At 35.0% G+C, this 22099-nt stretch overlaps 3 protein-coding genes across 7 annotated transcripts in view; all 3 read left to right on the top strand.

Moving 5' to 3' along the window:
- LOC106143528 (uncharacterized) overlaps positions 1 to 6081 on the top strand; it is a 58497-nt gene extending 52416 nt beyond the window's left edge. The window contains exons 41-45 of the mRNA XM_060945313.1: positions 421 to 546; positions 1126 to 1214; positions 1887 to 2057; positions 2635 to 2721; positions 2997 to 6081. Of these exons, the coding sequence (XP_060801296.1) occupies positions 421 to 546; positions 1126 to 1214; positions 1887 to 2057; positions 2635 to 2721; positions 2997 to 3127 (604 nt within the window). The 3' untranslated portion in view covers positions 3128 to 6081. The remainder of the gene's footprint in view (positions 1 to 420; positions 547 to 1125; positions 1215 to 1886; positions 2058 to 2634; positions 2722 to 2996) is intronic.
- A 2665-nt stretch (positions 6082 to 8746) lies between these two features.
- On the top strand, positions 8747 to 19786 carry LOC106143498 (vitamin K-dependent gamma-carboxylase). Of its 5 annotated transcripts, none has more exons than XM_060945314.1 (9): positions 8747 to 8850; positions 9432 to 9596; positions 10435 to 10590; positions 11458 to 11623; positions 14319 to 14504; positions 15258 to 15421; positions 15791 to 16212; positions 16616 to 17108; positions 17991 to 19786. In XM_060945314.1, exons 2-9 carry the CDS (start codon positions 9434 to 9436, stop codon positions 18368 to 18370), a joined length of 2130 nt encoding a protein of 709 aa, XP_060801297.1. In that variant the 5' UTR covers positions 8747 to 8850; positions 9432 to 9433; the 3' UTR covers positions 18371 to 19786. The 5 variants fall into 5 exon arrangements, with proteins under 5 accessions (XP_060801297.1, XP_060801298.1, XP_060801300.1 ...); XM_060945315.1 differs by lacking the exon at positions 8747 to 8850 and adding an exon at positions 9290 to 9298; XM_060945317.1 differs by lacking the exons at positions 8747 to 8850; positions 9432 to 9596 and adding an exon at positions 9761 to 9852.
- Positions 19787 to 20905: 1119 nt separating this feature from the next.
- Positions 20906 to 22099, top strand: part of LOC106143556 (elongation of very long chain fatty acids protein 6) — a 32666-nt gene continuing 31472 nt past the window's right edge. The window contains exon 1 of the mRNA XM_013345680.2: positions 20906 to 21451. Within this exon, the coding sequence (XP_013201134.1) occupies positions 21258 to 21451 (194 nt within the window). The 5' untranslated portion in view covers positions 20906 to 21257. The remainder of the gene's footprint in view (positions 21452 to 22099) is intronic.

Below are 22099 nucleotides of genomic sequence, written 5' to 3'. Positions count from 1 at the left end.
TACCATTAAAGCAAAAGCTGAACGTGGCGTTTCAGTCTTTTCAAAAATGCTATATCCTGTCTACCCCGCGAGAGATATAGATGTGATTATATGTATGTAAGTAAACGTATCACTTGATCTGCTCTTCTGTAGCATATATACATACATACATATGGTCACGTCTATATCCCTTGTTGGGTAGACAGAGCCAACAATCTTGAAAAGACTGATAGACTGTGACAGGTTGCTAGCCCTTCTGTAGCATGTAGTCGCTATTTAAAAGAACTCCACTTTCTGACCCATCTTGTTGTTTTTATTTTCTATCCATTTCTAACGTTTCTAAGGACCCAGAGGAATGTTTCATATACATTATGATTTTATTATAATACCTTACTTAGTTATTCAGCAATTTTAAGCCATATATTGTTCTTTGCTCCACAGCTGTGACTGCATCGCCACATCGCTAAGGCAGGGCGCGAAGTCGATCACGACCTTCGAGATCCTGCCCGAACCCAAGAAGACCAGGGGCCAGGACAATCCCTGGCCGCAGTGGCCAAGGGTCTTCAGGTATTTATATTTCTGGCGATGATTTTGGATGATGATTGTTACATACATACATACATATGGTCACGTCTTTATCCTTTGCGGGGTAGACAGAGCCAACAGTCTTGAAAAGACTGAATTACCACGTTCAGCTGTTCGGCTTAATGATAGAATTGAGATTCAAATAGTGGCGGGTTGCTAGCCCATCGCCTAAAAGAAGAATCCCAAGTTTGTAAGCCCATCCCTTAATCGCCTTGATTTCTTTATGTTGTATAAATCTAGATCTATAAAAATTCATCACATAATGCTGAAAAATAGCCAAAAAATCACTGGAGTTATGATAACATAATTTTTGTAGCGTTATGGTGATGTATATAAAGAATGTGTAAATGAAAGTGACATTAACTTTCAATAGTACAATCAATTTCTTTTTACTAGTGGGTTGATTTGCAACTAACACAATTCAATGTAAATTCGCGTCTACTTCCAGGTCATAGAGTTCCATATAGGGTAACTTGTTATGCGGTTGACTGTACATACTACTACATAGACATTTATGTGTAACCCCAGAAAACAGGTCTTCATAATATATTTTGTTTACAGGGTTGATTATGGTCACGAGGAGGTCAAAGTGAAGTTTGGAAATGATCCGAGGAAATTCTCAACACTGACTAAGGAATTCTTGGATGACGGTAAGTTTGTTTTTACATTGCGCCACTCAGAAAAGTGGAAAATGAATATTAAAATGAAATATATTGTCTGGAATTGTAGTCAATAAGTATTATTGTTATAAAATCACTTATCTGTCTGTGTGTTTGTTCAGTTTACAGCTAGTGTCTCTTTCTAATATTTGCTTTATTTCAATAGCCCTTAACGTTTTGTTCACAGTAAGATTAAAAAAACATGTCTATGAACAAGTTTAAAATTATTTTTTGTGACAATTGTGTTTATTTAAAAATTTAACACTGCTTAAATGTGTTACTTGTTTACTATTATATACATACATACATATAATCACGTCTATATCCCTTGCGGGGTAGACAGAGCCAACGAGTCTTGTAAAGACTAATAGGCCACGTTCAGCTGTTTGGCTTTAAGATAGAATTGAGATTTAAATATAGTGACAGGTTGCTATCCCATCGCCTAAAAGAAGTATCCCAAGTTTATAAGCCTATCCCTTAGTCGCCTTTTACGACATCCATGGGAAAGAGATGGAGTGGTCCTATTCTTTTTTTCTATTGGTGCCGGGAACCACACGGCAAAGTTTACTATTTATTGTTGTTTTCTATTATTTGTATTAGATTAAGGTAAGTGAATTTAATTCTTTACGAGTCAAATAAAGATCTTTAAACATAACGACTCAGGTGAAGGGAACGTGTGCGGAGTGTCGGCCGTGGAGGTGGAGTGGGCGCGCGGCGCGGGCGGCCGCTGGGAGATGCGCGAGCTGGCGGGCAGCGAGCGCGTGTTCCGCGCAGAGCTGGTGCTGCTGGCCATGGGCTTCCTGGGGCCAGAGAGATACGTCGCCAACCAACTGGGTAACATAGTTTTTTGATGATGATTATTTTTTTTTTTTTTTTTGGTTTTAGCTAACTGGTTGAACAACACAGTTGTATGAATAAGACCGTTTGCATTGTCAAATGCATTTACTTGTTTTATTTTTCATTTCATCTACATTCATTCATGTTTTTTTAATGTAGACAATGTGCATTCGTCCACGATTTAGATTTAAGAGATCTATATTTGTAAATTGACGTCCGATCAAAATGCTGCAGTGTAGTTTGTTCCGCCGCTTCTTCTACACATGCGCTTTGGAAGCGGTAGTAGTTATAATTAGATTTAAGTTATGTAACGTCAATAAGTGATACCTTGCATCCAATTTTGAAAATAAATCTATTCTATATAAGTAAAGAAGCCATGTCGATGTATAAATAAAGTAAAATGTTTTCATGTTATTATTCAACAGATTTCAATGTTGATTGTAGTTTTTATAAGAAATTGCAATTAAAATTGTTATCTGTTAAATAAATAATTTCGAAGAAATTTTCGGAGGAGGCTTATTCGGAAAAAAATCTCATACTACTGGGGTTTTGAGATTGTTATTTTGTACCTCAGACTTGCCGCTGGACGCGCGCAGCAACATCGAGACGTCTAAATCTGATATTTACAAAACGCCCTTCAACAATGTCTTCGCTGCTGGAGGTATGTATCATTCAATTTACTTTGTTTCTTATTTTATATATTTCATCTGTAGGTACTTTATTCAGTCAGTCATATTTTAATATACATACGAAAAATACTAAATAAGGCCTGTTTCCCGCGGGTGATAAGTCTCTTATTAAATAATTTCAATTAATGTTCCCCACTTAACATGATGCCTTCTTTAATATTATGATTCGTATTATCTGACTTACCAAGAAGACTTTACCGTGATAAACGCTAGGAGAATAACGAAAACTGATTATCTTTCCCCACAGACTGCAGACGCGGCCAATCACTAGTCGTCTGGGCCATTTCCGAAGGGCGGCAGGCGGCCCGCGCCGTTGACATTTTCCTGTCTGGGAAATCCTTACTTCCCGGCCCAGGAGGAGTCATCTACGCAAATTGAACGAACCTCCTATTGGGACATAGTCTACTGTTTTAATTTAAATAGGTTCTATATTCGAAAAATCACCATAGTCTGTAAAATACAGCATAGCTTGATCTCTGTGAAAGATGTTGAGTGCGTGCATTTTTTTTTTCGCACCTACGACAAAGTTATCGTTTCGTCCTGCTGTCACAGAGATCAAGCTATATTTCACAGATTATAATAAACATTCTTTCGTATAAATTGTTTTCTTAGTGGACAGTTTAAAAAATAACTTGTTTATAGTCATTTTGCACAACTAATATTACAGGATCATATTTCTTTTTTCTGGAAATCTTATGGTAATAATTACTAAAGGTCTACGAATTCATTTGTACATTGAACCTTTCGGAATCGATACGAGAAGTCCTTTGTTGCATATTTTACCTGAAATTATCAATTAAAACCCAAACAATAATTATCATTAGGCTTGTTTAGAAGTACGTAAAGTTTTTTCAGATTACGGTAACCATTTTCCTATAGGCGGGCCATAAGTCTGCATACTTAGTCGTAAATGAGAAAAAAAATTGTAGTTTATTATTCAATTTAAACACAAGCAGAATATTCAATCAAATTTACGTCTCTTTGATAGGTGTAGTCGCAATTTTGCACAAGCCAAACGGTAGTTAGTGTCTTTTGACCGCCAGATGGCGACAGTGTCAAACTTAATTATATTTCTAGAACAATTTACACTTTAAAAATGAAAAGATATTATAAAACCTTTCGCACATTTATTAAAAGAAAACAACGAAGCAATATTTTAGCAGAATTATAAACAATATAAAATAAATTATAATATCATACTGTTTCATCTGGCGGCCATAAAATTTTCGCCAAAATGTAGCCAAGTTTTCAAGTTTCTATGAATTATTCACTGTTTACATTGTTTTATAAATACGTACAAAGTCCGTATACCTTTCACGTAAATAATTTTAATCGATTTTAGATGGTGATATAGATTGCAAATAAATAATGTAAACCTCTTTATGTAGTATAGGAGTTTAAAATCCAATTTCATACGTAAACAATAACGTAAAAATTAGTTACAAAAATGTTTTTCCAAGTTTTCGAGTATTGTTTTTTTAAAGCCTTGATTTACTTAAGATCTGTTTGATAATAATATATTTTGTGAAAACATTCCGTTTTATAAACATTTTCCGAGCGTCAGATTCTTTTTATTCAAATCTTGTAAGTCAAGTGCTAAGATTTTGTTATAAAATAAATGTCTTAATAAATATAAAATAAATATAATAACCGTTTGATACATTTTTGTCAATTGTAATAATAATTACATTCTTATTCATTATTAGTAGCTTTTGTTGGTTTTATCTATGCGCTTGCGCGGTCATAGCCCTTTATGTATGTTGTCAAATAATGTTTCATGTCAAATGGTATTACTGTTTAACACAGTCTTTTAAAATGATTCGTACTATGAAGAGAACGCTTTTCAAACTGAACATATCACGACCGAATGATCTTGGTTGTATAAGTGATCTCTGAATGTGTCATATTAACGTGTCGATAAATTGTTGAATATTAATGTTTCATTGTTATTACTATGGTTGATGTAGTTATTTGTGAAATAGTATTTGATGTAATCGTACAGTACTTGTTAAATATTATAACCTCAAGTATGTTGTGTACGAAATTCATGCTAATTATGTTTTTAACGTGTATGTCTTTTTAATAAGTTTTTATGGTTTATAATATATAACTTTAATTTAAAAAAGTTTGGTTCTCATTAATGACGTATTTCATCGATTTTTTTAATTTAAGTATTTTGACCTCCACGCAAAAGATAAAGAGGTGTGAGGATTGCGCACATCCATAATGCTATCTTAGTGGAAATTTTATTATAGTTTTTCATTTTCCGAAACACCTGTTTAACGTAAAACCTGTGATTTATTTCGATTAATGAGATTAATATTCGATTACAAAGGTTATTACCAATTATAAGCGTTCCTATGTATTATTTATTTTGTTTTAATTATTTTGTGTATTTATTCGTTATTTGGACTTTAAGTTGAAAAGTTCATTCTTCAAATTAAATTTTACTTCATTGAAAAGACTTCAAACACACATTTGAAAAAGTCTAAATAAATGATTTATTGTTTTATGTTTTGATAATTTGTTGGAATCTTTAAATATAAGTGTTAAGTGTAAAATTATCTATGCGGTATCAAAATATAAAGAAATACACATATAGATGTGATATATGTTACTATCCCGAATAAACATTTCATTATTTCTTTCAATATGCAGTGATTATTTCGATTTATTATACATTCTAAAAAATTTTAGCCACCTGCAATTCACTTTTGGTCGAAAATAAATTCGTTATTGGACTAAATGTTAGTAGAGTCATTACTACTGTAAAATGCTTAAATTACTGAAAGTTGATATAGCAAAGCTACTTCAAATGTGAAACTGGGAAATAAGATAACGATAACTCTAAATTTGTTTTTAATTCATGTAAGAATTATTTAAGACAGTACAACTATCCCATTCTATGTGTCATTGACACCTATAGAGATAATTACATGTGTATGTAGCTTATGTTAATTCAATGCTGGGTTAACATTTATCTTGACGTCAATTTCTACATTAGCTTCTTCTAGGTCTTGCGATATATAACATATGTTATGTTATATATCGCAAGACCTATAAAGTAAAAAAAGATCAGTTACAACATTTGTAAAAGTTAAAGCTTATTTAGAAGTTGGTACTCAGTATACCTACATTCTTTTGAAGTCGCTGTATTTTGAAATTACCAAGGTATGCCACAGTAGAATGCTGATTTAGAATAGTTGTGTACTGTAATTATTGAACTGTGGCCATTTCAATATAAAAGTATCATTGACAATAATTAAATGTTTATTCCTAGCTGAATCCTGTATCGAATATTATTGATGAAATAAATATTTCAGCACGTATAATTGCATTTTATCTCTTCCACATATATCCCTATTGATCCTTAATTTGACACTTCGTCATCGGGATGATAAAGTAGTATTCTAACTGTAGTGGGAAGGATGATTCGATTCGACCACCAAAAAGGGAAGATCTTCCGCTAGGCTAGATGTTATGCCTTAATATTTCCAAAATTTATTATCATTACCCCCTTAGGGTACCCTTTCAGAAGCACTATACTTAAAGTGACCATACGTCCCGCTTTCGGCGGGATTGTCCCGCTTTCAGGCTGCCTGTCCCGCTGTCCCCAGCGAGAGCAAAAATGTCCCGCTTTTGCAAACAAACTAAATTTTTATACTTATTTTATATCAACATTGCACTCAAATCTCGCTGACGAGAACAGTCAGTCAAAAATACTAAATGTTCAGACAAAATATTTTTACTGTTTTATTATACATATTATGTATAGATAATTATTCATAATTAACTTATATGTATATAGTATATTTTTTTATTTACTTATGTACAAAATTCTGAAAGCGTCCCGCTCTGACGCATAAAAATAATGGACACGGACACAAACTATACTACATGTCTATTTCTGTACATACTCTTTTTTGTTTTTTTGTCTTTTTGTTATGGTGTTTTACGAATAAATTATTTTAACATTTTTTACATAACTTTAAATGGGAGCGAAGTCCCGGGGCGCAACTAGTTACCTTATATTTTTTTATTCTCAAATGTCTCCTAAATAATTTATTCACTATTAATCCTTGGGGATCAAAAGCCACGCTTAAATGATTACCTGTTGCTTTGAATAAAATCCATGAATATTTATAATCTTGATGCTTTGTTGTCTCAAAAAATTTGTTACTTGATGTTTCAATTTCATGTTTAACTTTGACCTTTAAAACATACATACATACATATAATCACAGCCAACAGTCTTGAAAAGACTGATAGGCCACGTTCTGTTTGGCTCAATGATGGAACTGAGATTCAAATAGTTGAAAAGTTTTATGTCTGTATTATTTTATATACGTTAGTATTTTCAATACTAAAAAATATTGCAGGCCTGAACGGGCAAACTGTTGATACTGTTAAATGTAATTCCATCTACATGCCAACACAGTTATGCAGTAAGTATTTTGAGTTTGAATTCGATAATGACAGGTTGCTAACCCATCGCCTAAAGGAAGATATGCTTACTAAGTTTCCGGCAAAAATGAAAATGTTAAAAATTCACTCGTTGTTTCTATATATAACTGAATGCATATGTAAATATTTAGGTTTTCTGTTTATATATTCCACCATAATTATGTTATGATGGGCGCTACCTACATACTTATATGGGCGGTTCTGAATAGTAAATATAGCATTTGTAGTAGCAAGTAAACGCAAATTTGTATGTGATTTGATTAGCGCCACCTAGTGGTAACGCGATGGTACTAATGCAATTCCATACAAATTCGTGATTACTTGCTCGACGCGTTTAATCTAGAAAAACTGGCACTAACCCCTCCGTAGTCCCACCATGGGCGAAGACGTCGCCGGAACTGCACAGTCAACAGCAATCAGCTCGTCCAAACATGTTGCCTGCTCACAGTGTTGGTTAGGAAGGTACCTACATTGTTAAGCTCTTGGCCGTACCTAATCGAATACGATGTTATGAGAGAGAGGTAGGTCTACAATACGAAAATAAAACTTTTTGCATCTTTGTCCATCACTCACATTACTTACTTCAATTAGGTATTTTAGTAGGTACTTGCCTACTTCTCTAGCTCTCTAGAGTTATATCTACAATTATATTATGCTAATATGGTAGCAGAGCATTAATATAGCGTACACCAGTTTTTTTCTCTTTATGTGCAGATTGTAAAATTCTATCAAGGGAGTTCTTCTTTTTTGCGGTGGACTAGCAACCACTTTCAGAATCTTGATCCTGTAGTGTATGTACATATGTATAAGAGTGAAAGAGTAGGAAGTATTATGTCGTCTCTAGCACACATACGTGTGCCGACATAATACTGTCGAAAATCCATCATGGTGGTATGTCATCTGTATGACAGCAGTTCATGATGGAATGTACAGTTAGCGTGGATGTCTGAGAGCCAATAAGCCGGTGGGTAAGCAAATCACTACAGATCCCATGATGTTATTTTGTTAAACGAGGCCTTGCTAATCTTTTGGCTCTGCCTACATCCCTGTACGGAATACATACATACATACATATGGGCACGTCTATATCCCTTATGGGGTAGACAGAGCCAACAGTCTTGAAAAGACTGATCGGCCACGTTCAGCTATTTGGCTTAATGATAGAATTGAGATTCAAATAGTGACAGGTTGCTAGCCCATCGCCTAAAAAAAGAATCCCAAGTTTGTAAGCCTATCCCTTAGTCGCCTTTTACGACATCCGTGGGAAAGAGATGGAGTGGTCTTATTCTTTTTTGTACTGGTGCTGGGAACCACACGACACGGTACGGAATACCTAGACCATATTTATGAATAATACTCATATACACCTATGTTTCGAGGGCCAATACTCCAAGACTCCAACATTTTCCAGTAAGTTCGCGTTATGTTTAAGCAATAGTCTGCCACATATTCATTGAAACGGAAAATGAAACGTTCGCGGTAGTTATGACGGGGTCCATAATTAAAGTGACGTATTCACACATGTTTAATGATGTTGTGTTCACCTATTTTTACCCAATTTCATCCATTTCTCTCCAATAGTTAATGTGTAGCAGTTGCGGTCAGAAGTTGACAGCGCATTCTCGCAGTAAAACTGGGTAAGTTCCCATTGATTAGGTATTTTTATTCTACAATTTCTTCGTTCATTCATTCATTTTATTACGTCCATATCCCTTGTGGGGTAGACAGATCAAACAGCCTCGAAAGACTAACAGGCCACGCTCAGCTTAGGCTTTCGGCTTAGTGATGGAATTGAAATTCAAATAGTGACAGGTTTCTAGCCCATCGCCTACAAGAAGACTCCCAAGTTTATTAGCCATTTCCTCAGTCGTCTTTTACGACGTCTATGTGTAAGAGATGGAGTGGTCCTATTCTATTAAAGTGGTAACCACACGACACATTTCTGTTTCTATATTGATAATTTTCAATGATGTATTATATTATGTGAAGTGTAGTGACAAATTTTTTTATTATAAAAATAATAAATATATACCTAGACAGGGCTTAAAGTTGATAAACAAACACACAGGCGTCGTTCCAGTCTTCGTAAGTCTTTAAGAAAAACCATATTTTTTTCCTAATAATAATAAACAATGTTAAGAAAAATATTCTTTGTCCTCAGACCTAAACTTCAGACATGTTTTTACACGTAGGTATTATCGAATTATGTTTTTTTCAGCAATGAACATGAAACAGTATGCGTGTACGTTGTTTTCGTTCACAAACAAGAAGTTTGAGGAACAGTTTGGGTGGCCGATGAGAGAGACTACACTGTCCAAAGTTACAGATTACTTGCACTCCCCGAAAGATCCTTCTAGCCTAGCTGTGACCAGAATTTTGTTTGGTGAGATATTCAAATCAAATGTTTTGTAGGCTAATATCAATTAAGTATCTACCTATAAACTTAGCATATTATTCATAAGTAGGTAGGTACTTAGTTACCTCGGATATGGATAAAAAACTTAAAGTATTAGTAAATAAATAAAGGTGACTAGTGAGATGGCCAGTGACAAAAAACACAATTTGAATTGGAAAATATACTACTAATATAATGTGTCGACCCCACGTAAAGAGTAGGAAAATATAACGACAAAGAAGAAGTAAGTTAGTTAGTTACTGACTTTTTTACAGACTTTTAGTTACTTCGTTACTTGAGGGTTCTGCCCAGCTATTGATTAGCAATCATGAGGATGATGAAATAATGAGCTATGATCTAAAGTCATCAAGTGTACCTACTGTCTTTAATTAGATAAAAATTGTTGTTTTGCTCCGTACAAAATGGCTGCCTGAACCTATGCGGTAGGCGCGGCCACAGCACAACACAACTTACACATATTTTTAGGACATTTGTTAATGCTTATATATCGTATATATTTACATACATACATATAATCACGTCCATATCTCTTGCGGGGTAGACAGAACCAACAGTCTTAAAAATACTGATAGGCCACGTTTAGCTGTTTGGCTTAATGATAGAATTGAGATTCAAATACTGACAGGTTGCTAGTCTGTCGCCTAAAAGAAGTATCCCAAGTTTATAAGCCTATCCCTTAGTCGCCTTTTACGCCATCCATGGGAAAGAGATGGAGTGGTCCTATTTTTTCTTTTTTTCAGGAAACCAGACGGCACACATATATTTACGCAGCAGATAATTATCTTATCGAAATGGTATTTTTTAGGATTGGCAATGCTTTTCGATATCCCAGACGAGCGCGGCGGTGCAGATTTAGAACGACGGTGGGGGGATCCCCTAACGTGCCACTTTCCCCTATTCCCCTTCTTACGAGCTCTGCCTATGCCATACATGGCCATAGTTTATGCTTGTCTGTGGTTGGGTAAGTCCGAAACAGTTTATTCTTGCAGCTCTATTGTTTTTGATGAAAGATTAGCATGAAAGTATATAATAAGTACCTACCTATATCACTTATATCTTAATTTTATTCCTAAGCTGATCCTTTGACGGAGTTTAGTATCAGATAGTTTCAGATAGTGACAGCTTGCTGGGATATCGCGAATAATTTTAAGTTTAGAAGTCTTGCTCTTGATTGACTTTACAATTGAATAATTATCAAAGACTGATTATATAGGTATTTTTCAAGATTTTTCAACTCTATTTATGATTTTGGTAAGTTCATGGCAGGTTAACATTCACATATATCCAAAGGCATTCAAAGTACGTTGACCTACGTCGCAGAAAAAGTAATCGAAAATAGCCGAAGGTAATCAAGGTTAAAGAATGCTCTAGACTCTTAGTTTAGAAAGGTTAAGTTCTTGTCGCCCATGGCCCTTATCTGCTATTTTAATATTGATAATGAACGCGCAATAACTTGTCAATCCTGCCACATAGATGTTAGGTAATCTTTCGAGAACTTATTAATTAAGAATTATCTTTATCGCTAAACAAACAAAGCTTCGGTAGGTACCTAAATCATAGAAGCACCCACTGATATAAATTACATGAAAGCAGCCTGATACATGAAGCAAATATTTTTTAGAGAACCATATTAGGACATCCATATGTCGTAAAAAGACGACTAAGGGAATAGGCACATTCATCTAGGTGAAACCCGGGATTAGCGACAGGAAGAATAAGACATGAAGCAAAGTTTTTATAGACTTATCTATCACACTACCAAAAATTCTTTGTCATCGGTAGATTGATCAAAATAGTTCATAATTATTTTCGGTTCCCTGTTTCATAGGAGCTCTAGGCATAATGCTGGGGTACAAATACCGAGTTAGCGCGACCACCTTCGCTGTCTGCTACTGGTACTTACTGCTTATCGAGAAGAGTTACTGGAACAACCACAGCTACCTCTTTGGTCTGGTGGGGCTGCTGTTGGCGTGTACGGAAGCTAATTGCTATTGGTAAGCAACCTTTGATTAATATTTCCTCTTTATAAGCCAGGACGTGCCAGTGCCGTGTGGTTCCCGGCACCAACAGAAAAAAGAATAGGACCACTCCATCTCTCTCCCATGGATGTCGTAAAAGGCGACTAAGGGGTAGGCTTATAAACTTGGGATTCTTCTTTTAGGCGATGGGCTGATCTAAGACCTAAATTCTATCATTAACCCAAATAGCTGAACGTGGCCTAACAGTCTTTTCAAGACTGTTGGCTCTGTCTACCCCGCAAGGGATATATGTAGACGTGATTATATGTGAAATATGTAGGTATGTGAATGTGACGTGCCTGCGCAGCTAGGCTCTCATATAGGTTCCCCTGTATACCTAGTTTATGGAGGTTAGACAGGAGTCATTTCATGTAAACACCTAAATTACCTAGAGGCTAGAGGCGCACCTCGTGCTCTTCTGCAGAAAGGTGGACTAACGCCAGGAGATAGATATAAGTCAGAACGTCTTGGCCTTTAGTTTTAGGACCACAATGAAAAGTATAGTGGTCCAGGCCAGGTAAGGTCCAATATAAAGAGCTGGATCATGTTTACATTATAGGTACACTTTCTTAGGACAATTTACCTCAACTAGGCTTATGAAACCATGCTTAATTCTACTACTTTTGTAATATAATTTCGTCTTTCGCTTAATGTCTTTCAAAGTAGTCACTGCATGTAATTTATTTTTTCAACTTTAGTCACATAAAATGTACAATAGGTAGACTTAATGGCATAAGGCATTCTCTGGCAGTTGAACCTTTGGGCCAAACAGAATTTATCATATTTCACTTATACATACATACATATGGTCACGTCTATATCCCTTGCGGAGTAGACAGAGCCAACAGTCTTGAAAAGACTGAATGGCCACGTTCAGCTATTTGCTTAATGATTGAATTGAGATTCAAATAGTGACAGGTTGCTAACCCATCGCTTAAAAAAAGTATCCCAAGTTTGTAAGCCTATCCCTTAGTCGCCTTTTACGACATCCATGGGAAAGAGACGGAGTGGTCCTATTCTTTTTTGTATTGGTGCCGGGAACCACTACACACACCACACCCACACTCACTTATACATAGATCTTTAAGTAAACGCCGGCACTTTTGTCGTAAAAGTGGAAAGTCTTGATGTGTTCAATAGCTTCATAATCCGGTCGTCTATTGATTGAGTAATAAACATTCTTACGTTTAAGCTACATAATGATAAATAAGGTCGCCCTTTTTAATGTCATTTTGAAATTTAGTCGAGAATGTTCTCCATTGATCGTCGATCTAACGGTTCATAAATATCGTTCACCACAAATTATTTTTTATTACTTAAATTTAAAAAAATCAAAATGGCATACAACCACCACTATCCTTTGAACATAATAACTCTATGAATATGACGTATGATTAATAGTTTGAACATAATAATTTCTAGGTATTTTCTCGTTTCGTCATTTTTATAGAGTGTTTTAGTAGTCGGGTTTTAGTTTTTTATCCGAAAGAAAAAAATTCAATCTACGAATACTTGGTCACTTTAAAGTTATGATTAATTACCATTTTATTATGATCAATAATTGGCAAGTGGTTAATTCACTTGAATTTAAATTAAATATGTTTTAAGCGATTTATTATAAACATTAGAATGATGACGGGTTGTGTTTATGTATTAATTATACTGAGATAGTAATTAATATGATGACGCAAAGTATAGGAATCACTCACAATATCTACCCAAAACTTTTACATACGTGTATCTGAGTTACCTACATTCGTTTTATTGCTAACCGATGCTCTAGCGATAAGGGAAGATATCGTGAGGATACCTACACATTAAGGTAGGTTACTTGTTATGTAACCACGATCCAACAAATTACCCTAAAAGTTTGCGAAGGACAAAGGGGGATATTCAGGTATTTAGACTCCAGAGAAGTGACGATCCAACCAGGCGGGTCACTCCAGGAGGATATCATGGATTATATGACGCAAATTATATAATTAGGTTGGGGCCAATGTAAATGAGTTAACCTATAGGTACTTTTATGCGCAGTTAATTATGACGTAGGATTTTGATGCAATTATTATTAAATCAACATTATAATTTCTTTTTTCGCTTATCCCATTAGATACTGCGTGATTATCTTAATTGACAATGGCAATTTTTCTCTTAGAAAATTGTCTTTTCAAATAAAAAAATGCTTTATACCTACTTATTTTTCAGGAGAATTTACATTTTAAAATTAAAATTTTACTTTCCTGTTGGCACACCTCTTTCGCAGTGGTTAAGGCAGCAACTAAATCAGCTGTACACTTTTCCACGATCCTTGCATATTTACTTATTTTGTTCATCAACATTCAACAACCAAGAACAACCAGAACGCAAAAAGATAGAAACAATAAATACTTACATACATATGGTCACGTCTAAAGTAGTCGGTAGACAGAGCCAACAGTCTTGAAAAGACTGAATGGACACACTCAGCTATTTGGCTTAATGATAGAATTGAGTTTCAAATAGTGACAGGTTGTTAGCCCATCGCCTAAAAAAGAATCCCAAGTTTGGAAGCCCATCCCTTAGTCGCCTTTTACGACATCCACGGGAAAGAGATGGAGTGGTCCTATTTTTTTTAGTATTGGTGCCGGGAACCACACGGCACGGTATAATAATTATTTAATATTTTCCACAGGTCTGTGGATGCATACCTTGACCCCTCCATTAGGAAGCCAACAGTGCCATATTGGAACTACTTCGTGCTGAAATTCCAGTTCTTCATTCTGTACTTCATGGCCGGCCTGAAGAAGGGAACGGCGGAGTGGCTGACGGGGTATTCAGTACAAAATCTGAGCGAGCATTGGGTGTTTGCGCCTTTCAAGTAACTTTTATTTTCATTCTTCTTACATTTGGGGGTTGAGATTACACAATCATCATCCTCTTATCCTCTTATATATATATTATATGTTTTTTTAGTAAGTAAGCTTTTTGTAATAATTATCCTATTTTTTTAAACTCGATCATCATAACTTTGAAAGTCATTAAATCTTTGTCTGAGGAAAAATGGAGATGAAGATGAAATATCATAAGAAAACCTCAAAGGCGGATTTCATAATGACGCACTTGGGGCCAGCGTGTTTTTGTTTGATATCAAATATTGAGTTTGTGACGTCAGACCACATTAACACACGGTCAGACTAACGACTGATTTATAATCTTTCATTTCTTAGCGGCAAAAACCAGTTTGATTGCTTAGGTACTTTTTATATTAGATACCATAAGTGATTTTATACTTCAATGAATGGCGATTGTGATGGGATCCTTGGCCTAACATATAACATACTTTCCTATTTTACTCAAAGTCTGAGAAATTGTGTCGATTATTTGTTAAAAAAGTTTATTAACAAAGGTTTTACGAATGAGTTGGAATATTAAGTATTTCCCCATTTTATAAAACCATTAATTTACCATTAAGACTGTCGACTGTTTCTACCCCGTAAGGGAAAAAGACGTGATTCTATGTAGTCATGTATTAATTGTGCATATCGTGTCAATGGTATTAGTAACTTAGAATTAGTTTTTGTAACTTTTTATAAATATTTGCCAAGTTACTGTAAGTCTGCTTAATTTTCAGATTATTCCTGACAACTGCTCAGACGGATTATCTAATAGTTCACTGGTTCATTTTCATTTTTGACCTGACTGTGGCCGTGTGGATGATGTGTGCCAAGAGCCGCCATGTTGCCATGGTCTTCTGTGCTCTCTTCCATTTGATGAATAGCAGACTCTTTAGAATCGGTAAGCACTTTAAGTTTAAAATCACCTTTATCCAGCCATTCTACTTGTCTATCAGTTTTTTGTAAATTTTAACTTAGGTATGTCTGCGCTGCAAGTTTTGTTTCGGTCGATCATTACACCGCTACGTTACATATTCATAGACATTAGATTATTCACATACACACAGCAGGGAATTTGTCTGTCACTATATTATTGAATTAATTTTCTCTTCTCTATCTTGGCTTTAAATTTTTCACAAAGTCCTACCTGTGATTTACCTTTCTGAATATAATTAATCAGAATTAAATTGATTTGATTGAATTTGGTTTTTACCTTCCATTTTCAAGAACTATATAGGTATGTGAGCATTAAAATATTTTATTATTTCAGGTATGTTCCCTTGGGTTTGTTTGGCGACGATGCCATTATTTTATCCTTTCGACTGGCCGAAATTATCTTTAACCTTTTGCAAAAAATATCTAACTAAAACTATTCAAGAAATACGAAAATTATTTGGTTTGGCACCAACAGAGCACGAATGTCATTGCCAACTAAATAATTCTGATAATGAGGACGAACAGCAGAAGCCAATTGTAGAAATGATTCAAGATTTAAAAGGAGAGGATTCAACAACTGAATTAAAAGATAATTCCGATGAAGAAGTAAACACAAACACCAAAAAGGAAATAGTAGATAACGCAGTAGCAACAATAATTGAAACAAATTGCGAGAGACGTAAATTGACGACTGTCATCATAGCATTATATGTTTTCAGTCAGCTGTTTTTGCCTTATTCGCACTTTATCACTAAGGTGAGTTCAGAGGCAGATCAAAATTTGTTTTTGTTTTGTAGTTTGGGTGCAGAATTATTCCAGCCGCTCGACTTTCGAGAAAACAATATGATAGTCATCAACCAAACATCGTACATCACATTCGAAACTAGTAATGTGACGACAACTGGCATGTTTTTTTAACAAAACATCTCGAAACAACTTACAGAAACACGAAGTAGGTATTTGTTTTTAAATATGCGTATAGGTATATCTCTTTGGAACTTATAAGACAACTCATGCCTATTTACCTATTTAAGTATCTAAAATCGAACCTACTTACCTGATTATTACATTGAGTAAGGTACCAAACAGATCTTGGTGTCACAGAGGTTAAGATAACTAGAAACAAAAGATAAGAAACTAAAGTTATGAAAAATTTCAGGGATTCAACAATTGGACAGACGGTTTGTACGGCTACTCTTGGGATATGATGGTCCATACTTGGGACACTCACTCTATCATAGTCAAAGTTGTCGACAACGAACGGAAGTCTGAATTTTTCGTCGACCCAACATCGTATACTCTCAACGACCGATGGACACGACACGGCGACATGGTCTACCAATACGCGAAATGTTTGAAAGAAAATCTGATGGAAGAATCGTACAGGAGAAATAGATATAGACCAATGATTTCTGATAATATCTCAATTTTTGTTGACGTCTGGTGCTCAATGAATGGAAGGTTGGCGCAGCGCATGTTTGACCCTAAAGTTGACCTATTGAAAGCAAATTGGCATCCGTTTGCTAGAATACCGTATTTGATGCCTCTTTTAGATGAAGCATTGGGCTGGAGAAACTATCTGGATGACATGAAAAAGGTAGTCCAAGAGTGGAATAATTACAGTGATGTCATTTTCCTTGCTGATTTTTCAGGTAAACTTTATTATAAGTAGTAAAGTACCTTTTATTTTGTAACCATTTTGTGCAGGAAATTATCTTTTTAATTTCCAAAAGCAAAAGTCCTATGTACCTATGTTTACGATTTATGTATATAAGCGCTACATTTACTATTTAGGAAGCGTAGCTACATATTTCAAGGGCTTCATACGGAAGGACTGTGTAACATCAAAAACAAATTAGGATTTCTTGTTTTTCACATCTCCGTCATAACATTTTTGTAACTTTGGACTTATGTATAGTAGGTAGGTACTCACTGCAAAAAGATAAACAAAATCAACAAATAAATAAGGATTTAATACGCTGGCTAAAGTGCAAGGGTTGGTTGGTGATGGACTCGTGATCAGGAGAAATTGCTTAAAGTTAAAAAGATCTTTATCATTAAGGTGGTGTGATGCCAATTTGTGAACGTGATCTGATCTACTTATGGATAATACGACGTTGACTTTGATAATAGGAAGGAGATTATTGCCGAGTAGATACATATGTCTACCTACTCTTTTTTGTTTTTTTTTCTATTGTTCCGTCATTGACCTCTTAATTATATACATTATTAGGCCCGTTTATTAATTCTTACAGATATTTCTTGCTTTATCTACGTACCTATATCACTTCAGAATTTGGTTCGTTAGTTATATTCGTCTTACTTACTTCAGTCACTTTCAGTCCTTCTTTAAAGATACATTTATTTCATATCAAAACAATTTTGGCGATCAGTAGGTATTTTCAGTCGACGAGATGTGTAACTCGTCGACGGAAAATACCGATCGCCATTTATAGAGAAGACATTTACGAGAAATCCAGGCTTATCCCTTTCACACTGTCAATCACAATAATGCCTATTTATTTTTGTGACAGGATATGAACTAGAAAAGTACATTCCGCAAGAACTAAACAACGTAACATTGACGATCTTGGAAGGAAAAGTTGTATTCGAGCCAGAAGTAACAAATGCTCAGAACGGGCAATCCTACCAACTCCTCAGTGGGAACAAAACAAAAGTCAAGTCAGGATCCTTTCACAAACTGTTTAATATAGGTGACAAACCGGCTTACTACATGTATACCTTTTACAATAGCACAGAGGAAGAATTAATGGTGTCTGAAAAACCCAAGTCTCAACCTATGTTACCGATTGGCAGAGAGCTGTGGCACAGATTGAAAAATATGGCGACTTTTGGTAGATCTGTGATAGAAAATATTTTAGAAATGGTATTTCAAGTGTCTCGATGTCAGTAGAGAAACAAACAACACGACATAAGGATACTCGTACTCAAATTTGTACCTAAATCGATGTCAGCATTGGTGCAAAAGAAGTAAAATATATTATAAAATTAATAAACCACCATTAGTTTAGTAAGAATATGAAAAGGTTTCGTTCGAAAATATTTTTCTAATAAGTCGTAACTACCTATTTATTCGTTATTGCTATACCTAGGTATAAGTATATGTAATTATAATAATGTTTCTTATACAAGTTGTTCAGTACACTTAGACTGTATAATGCCTTTAGATTTTACTTTGCCCTGTCTATTAAGTGTAGGCAATTGTTGATTAATTTGTGTTGTGAAAAGTCGAAAAGCGAACCCTCGGCCCCGGAGCATAGTGGCGGCAGATGCAACTTGAGAACACACAAAGATCAGAGAGAGATTTTATTACCTACTCAATTATATTCTCAATATACTAACTACCAAAAAATACTGCGGCTGTCTAAAGCATTGTTTCTAAAGAAGAAGCCTACTAGTATAGACTTCTGCGAGTTATCGTTTCTGTAAACTCTCATTGTTGCTGTCTCATTGTTCTCACTCTCATCATATTCATGACCTGCGAGCAGTACCTACGTAGCAGTTTTGAAACCATGTGTTGATTGGTGACATTCACTAATGAGTAAATGGAATCAACCAAATTCTAGTCTTTGGATATCTTGTTAAGTAGATACATGAGCATATTATAGGTAGTTAGGTACCTATATAGGTATATTAGATGCCGATGTTATTTTAATTTGAATTTCCTACTTTGTCTGTATACCTACTTACTAGGTTATTCTTTTAATCTTTGAATGTTGTTGACTGTAATTCAGTCTAGTAGAAAATTGTATGTTTTGCAGACAGAACTTATTTACTTACTTTTTTATTTATAACCTATATCGTAGTAGTGTACTATATACTGTATATTTGTATACTCATTTTAGGACATAGGGCCACCTCCCGTAAATCACACAAGGTACTACAGACCAAATACGTAAGGTAAAGATAATAATAATATAAGTATACCTACTACAGTTCCTTACGAGTATAGAGGTTTACATAAAGAGTCGGTATGTAATTAAACAGGATTTGCATAATTGCATTTCAATGTGGTCTGTTTTTTATATTGTAATAAAACAGAAAATCGAATCATCCTTTTTTGTTTACTATTTTGACCCATGTCCCACGGTGAAAGTACTGATGATTCTCACTGACCTACGGACTGAAACGGAATGTATATTTTGGATTATTATAACGTTAAATGAATAAATAGATAAGACTTAATTTAAACGGAACAAATAACACAGATCTAACTAGAACAACACAGTCTCAAAGTTAAATAAATATAAATATATACATGACGAAGTTAGTTCGGGACCTGGATAAAGTTTTATTGAAAGTTTTTTAATCGACGTAAAGTTGTTTAAAATAATAATAAAGATTTTTGCCAGAATCTTCTCAATATTTGTTTCATTACGATGCAAATCCCAAGCCAACTGACCTTTACATCCAGTTGAATGTGGTTGTGGAGTGAATATAAGGCAATGATATGGCAGGATCATCATCACTTCAGGATTTCTTTACAATATTAAAAGTTTTTTTTTCAACGCTTATCTGTTAGCATTTTTTTTTTATAAGTATATACACAACCCTGCCGTGTGGTTCCCTAGTGTTACCATTCATCTATCTAATGAAAGCTTCGGTGTTAGTCTGGATGCAACGTAAAATCATAGTATGTGACAGCTGTTTCTCTTCCCGTGTAGATTGTAAAAGTCAATCAAGAAAGGATTATAAACTTCTTAAAAAGGTTTTACTTTTAGGCGATGGGGTGGGATAGCAACCTGTCTCTTATACATACATACATACATATGATCACGTCTATATCCCTTGCGGGGTAGACAGAGCCAACAGTCTTGAAAAGACTGAATGGCCACGTTCAGCTATTTGGCTTAATGATAGAACCGAGATTCAAATAGTGACAGGTTGCTAGCCCATCGCCTAAAAGAGGAATCCTAAGTTTATAAGCCTATCCCTTAGTCGCCTTTTACGACATCCATGGGAAAGAGATGGAGTGGTCCTATTCTTTTTTGTAATAGTGCCGGGAACCACACGGTTTCTCTTATTCGGTGTCTCTTATTTTAATCTCAATTCCATCATTAAGCCAAGAACTGATCATGACCTTTCAAGACTTATCTAAGTTCATTAATATATTTTTTTCGATGCGCATGTCATGTTTTTAAATCTGTGGTCAGATGTTCAATTAAATGCTGCTACTATGGCTGCTACTGCCAACTCCTAGCCATGCATGCATGGCTTAAAAATTGTGACATGTGTCAGGGTGTCAGATTATTCGAGTTTTACTATCTGTTCTGTACTGTGGTTCTGTATAAAAGGTTTGACCAATGAATTCATCGATCAAATGTATCAACCAATCGGATTTTCTAAAAGTGTATGGCGCGACAAGCGCGGCAAGCGGTAACGAGAGGTGGGGGTGCGGGGAATGGGTGTGGGAAGGGAATCTGTCAAATAGAAAATGAAGGGGCGACACGGCGGCGTGGCGTGAAGCGATTTCATTCAATTTTTCCTTTTGCCACAGTGTACAGAGGTCGGGTCTGATAAATAAAATAGTTTTCGCCGACGCCTCATAACTGTGAATAAATAGTCAACGTGATCATTTTCCGCGGTCATAACATAAATTTGTGTCTTAGAGTCGGTACGCCTCCCATTGAGATATTGACATTTTGTCAACTGTGATATAACGATACTCTCGTATCTTGTTAGTAATTTTTAGGTTAAATCCTTTACCTGTGATGATCAGTGCTACATTGTAGTCTATCGAACTGTGTCGGCTGTTTCAGTGATAACAGGACTATAGTTGTATGGAGGTAGCTAACATGGCTTACAATTTGGACATTACCCCGAATTATTCATACGTATTCGAGTTCGAAAATGAATTCATTCATCAGAACTATCGGAAATGGATGACAGAGAATTGGACTGTCGCCTTTTACTATGTTGGGGTCTATATGGCCTTCATTTTTGGCGGGCAGTACTACATGCAGAATAGACCTAGGTAAGTACTACATTTTTGGAACTATCCTACAAATTTTATACGAACACCGGTTTGGGGTACGTAAAAGGGTGCGCCTTTTAAGGACTTAGTTTTATGTCTTATTTAGCCCTATTTTTATGATGCCAGGGTTCCATAGAACTTATAAGATGTGTACCATTTCACCCATAAGTACCACATTTCTTTGCATCCATCTATGATATTCTTGAATAACCCTTTATAATTGATAAGTATTCTTATTCAAAACCAAAAGAAAAGTATGATTTTCTTCCATAGAAATTTTTTATAACAAATTGTAGGTGATAGCTAGCTAACTAGAAACTTATTCCAGTTAGCTAGCTATCACCTACAATTTTAAAATTCATATTGTTGTATAAAATTCCCATAAGACTTCAGGTGCTCTGAATGCACAAATTTTATTCAATTGTTTTTCAATTTTATTTCCGCACCTATACTTGTACCTAATTATTTTAGGCATAGTTCTTTCTAATTTTAACATAATGCTGTTTCCCTAATAATATGCATACCAGTTTTATTAATTTTAATACTGATTGTTTCATTTTATGCATGTTATTGCAAGATCATAAACATGAACATAGAAGAGAATGATATTAATTCATAGATAACAAATGTAAAACAGATCTCAGAACT

This window comes from Amyelois transitella, chromosome 7 (assembly GCF_032362555.1).
Source record: "Amyelois transitella isolate CPQ chromosome 7, ilAmyTran1.1, whole genome shotgun sequence".
NCBI classification, from domain to species: Eukaryota; Metazoa; Arthropoda; class Insecta; order Lepidoptera; family Pyralidae; genus Amyelois; species Amyelois transitella.
This window is presented reverse-complemented; position numbering and strand designations above follow the sequence as displayed.

Excerpts from the sequence above, each read along its gene's own strand:
- LOC106143498 (XM_060945314.1), top strand. The coding sequence starts at position 9,434 with ATGAACATGAAACAGTATGCGTGTACGTTGTTTTCGTTCACAAACAAG. Across the intron at positions 9,597-10,434 it reads TGTGACCAGAATTTTGTTTG|GATTGGCAATGCTTTTCGAT; the intron begins GTGAGATATTCA and ends GGTATTTTTTAG. Across the intron at positions 17,109-17,990 it reads TTTCCTTGCTGATTTTTCAG|GATATGAACTAGAAAAGTAC; the intron begins GTAAACTTTATT and ends TTTTTGTGACAG.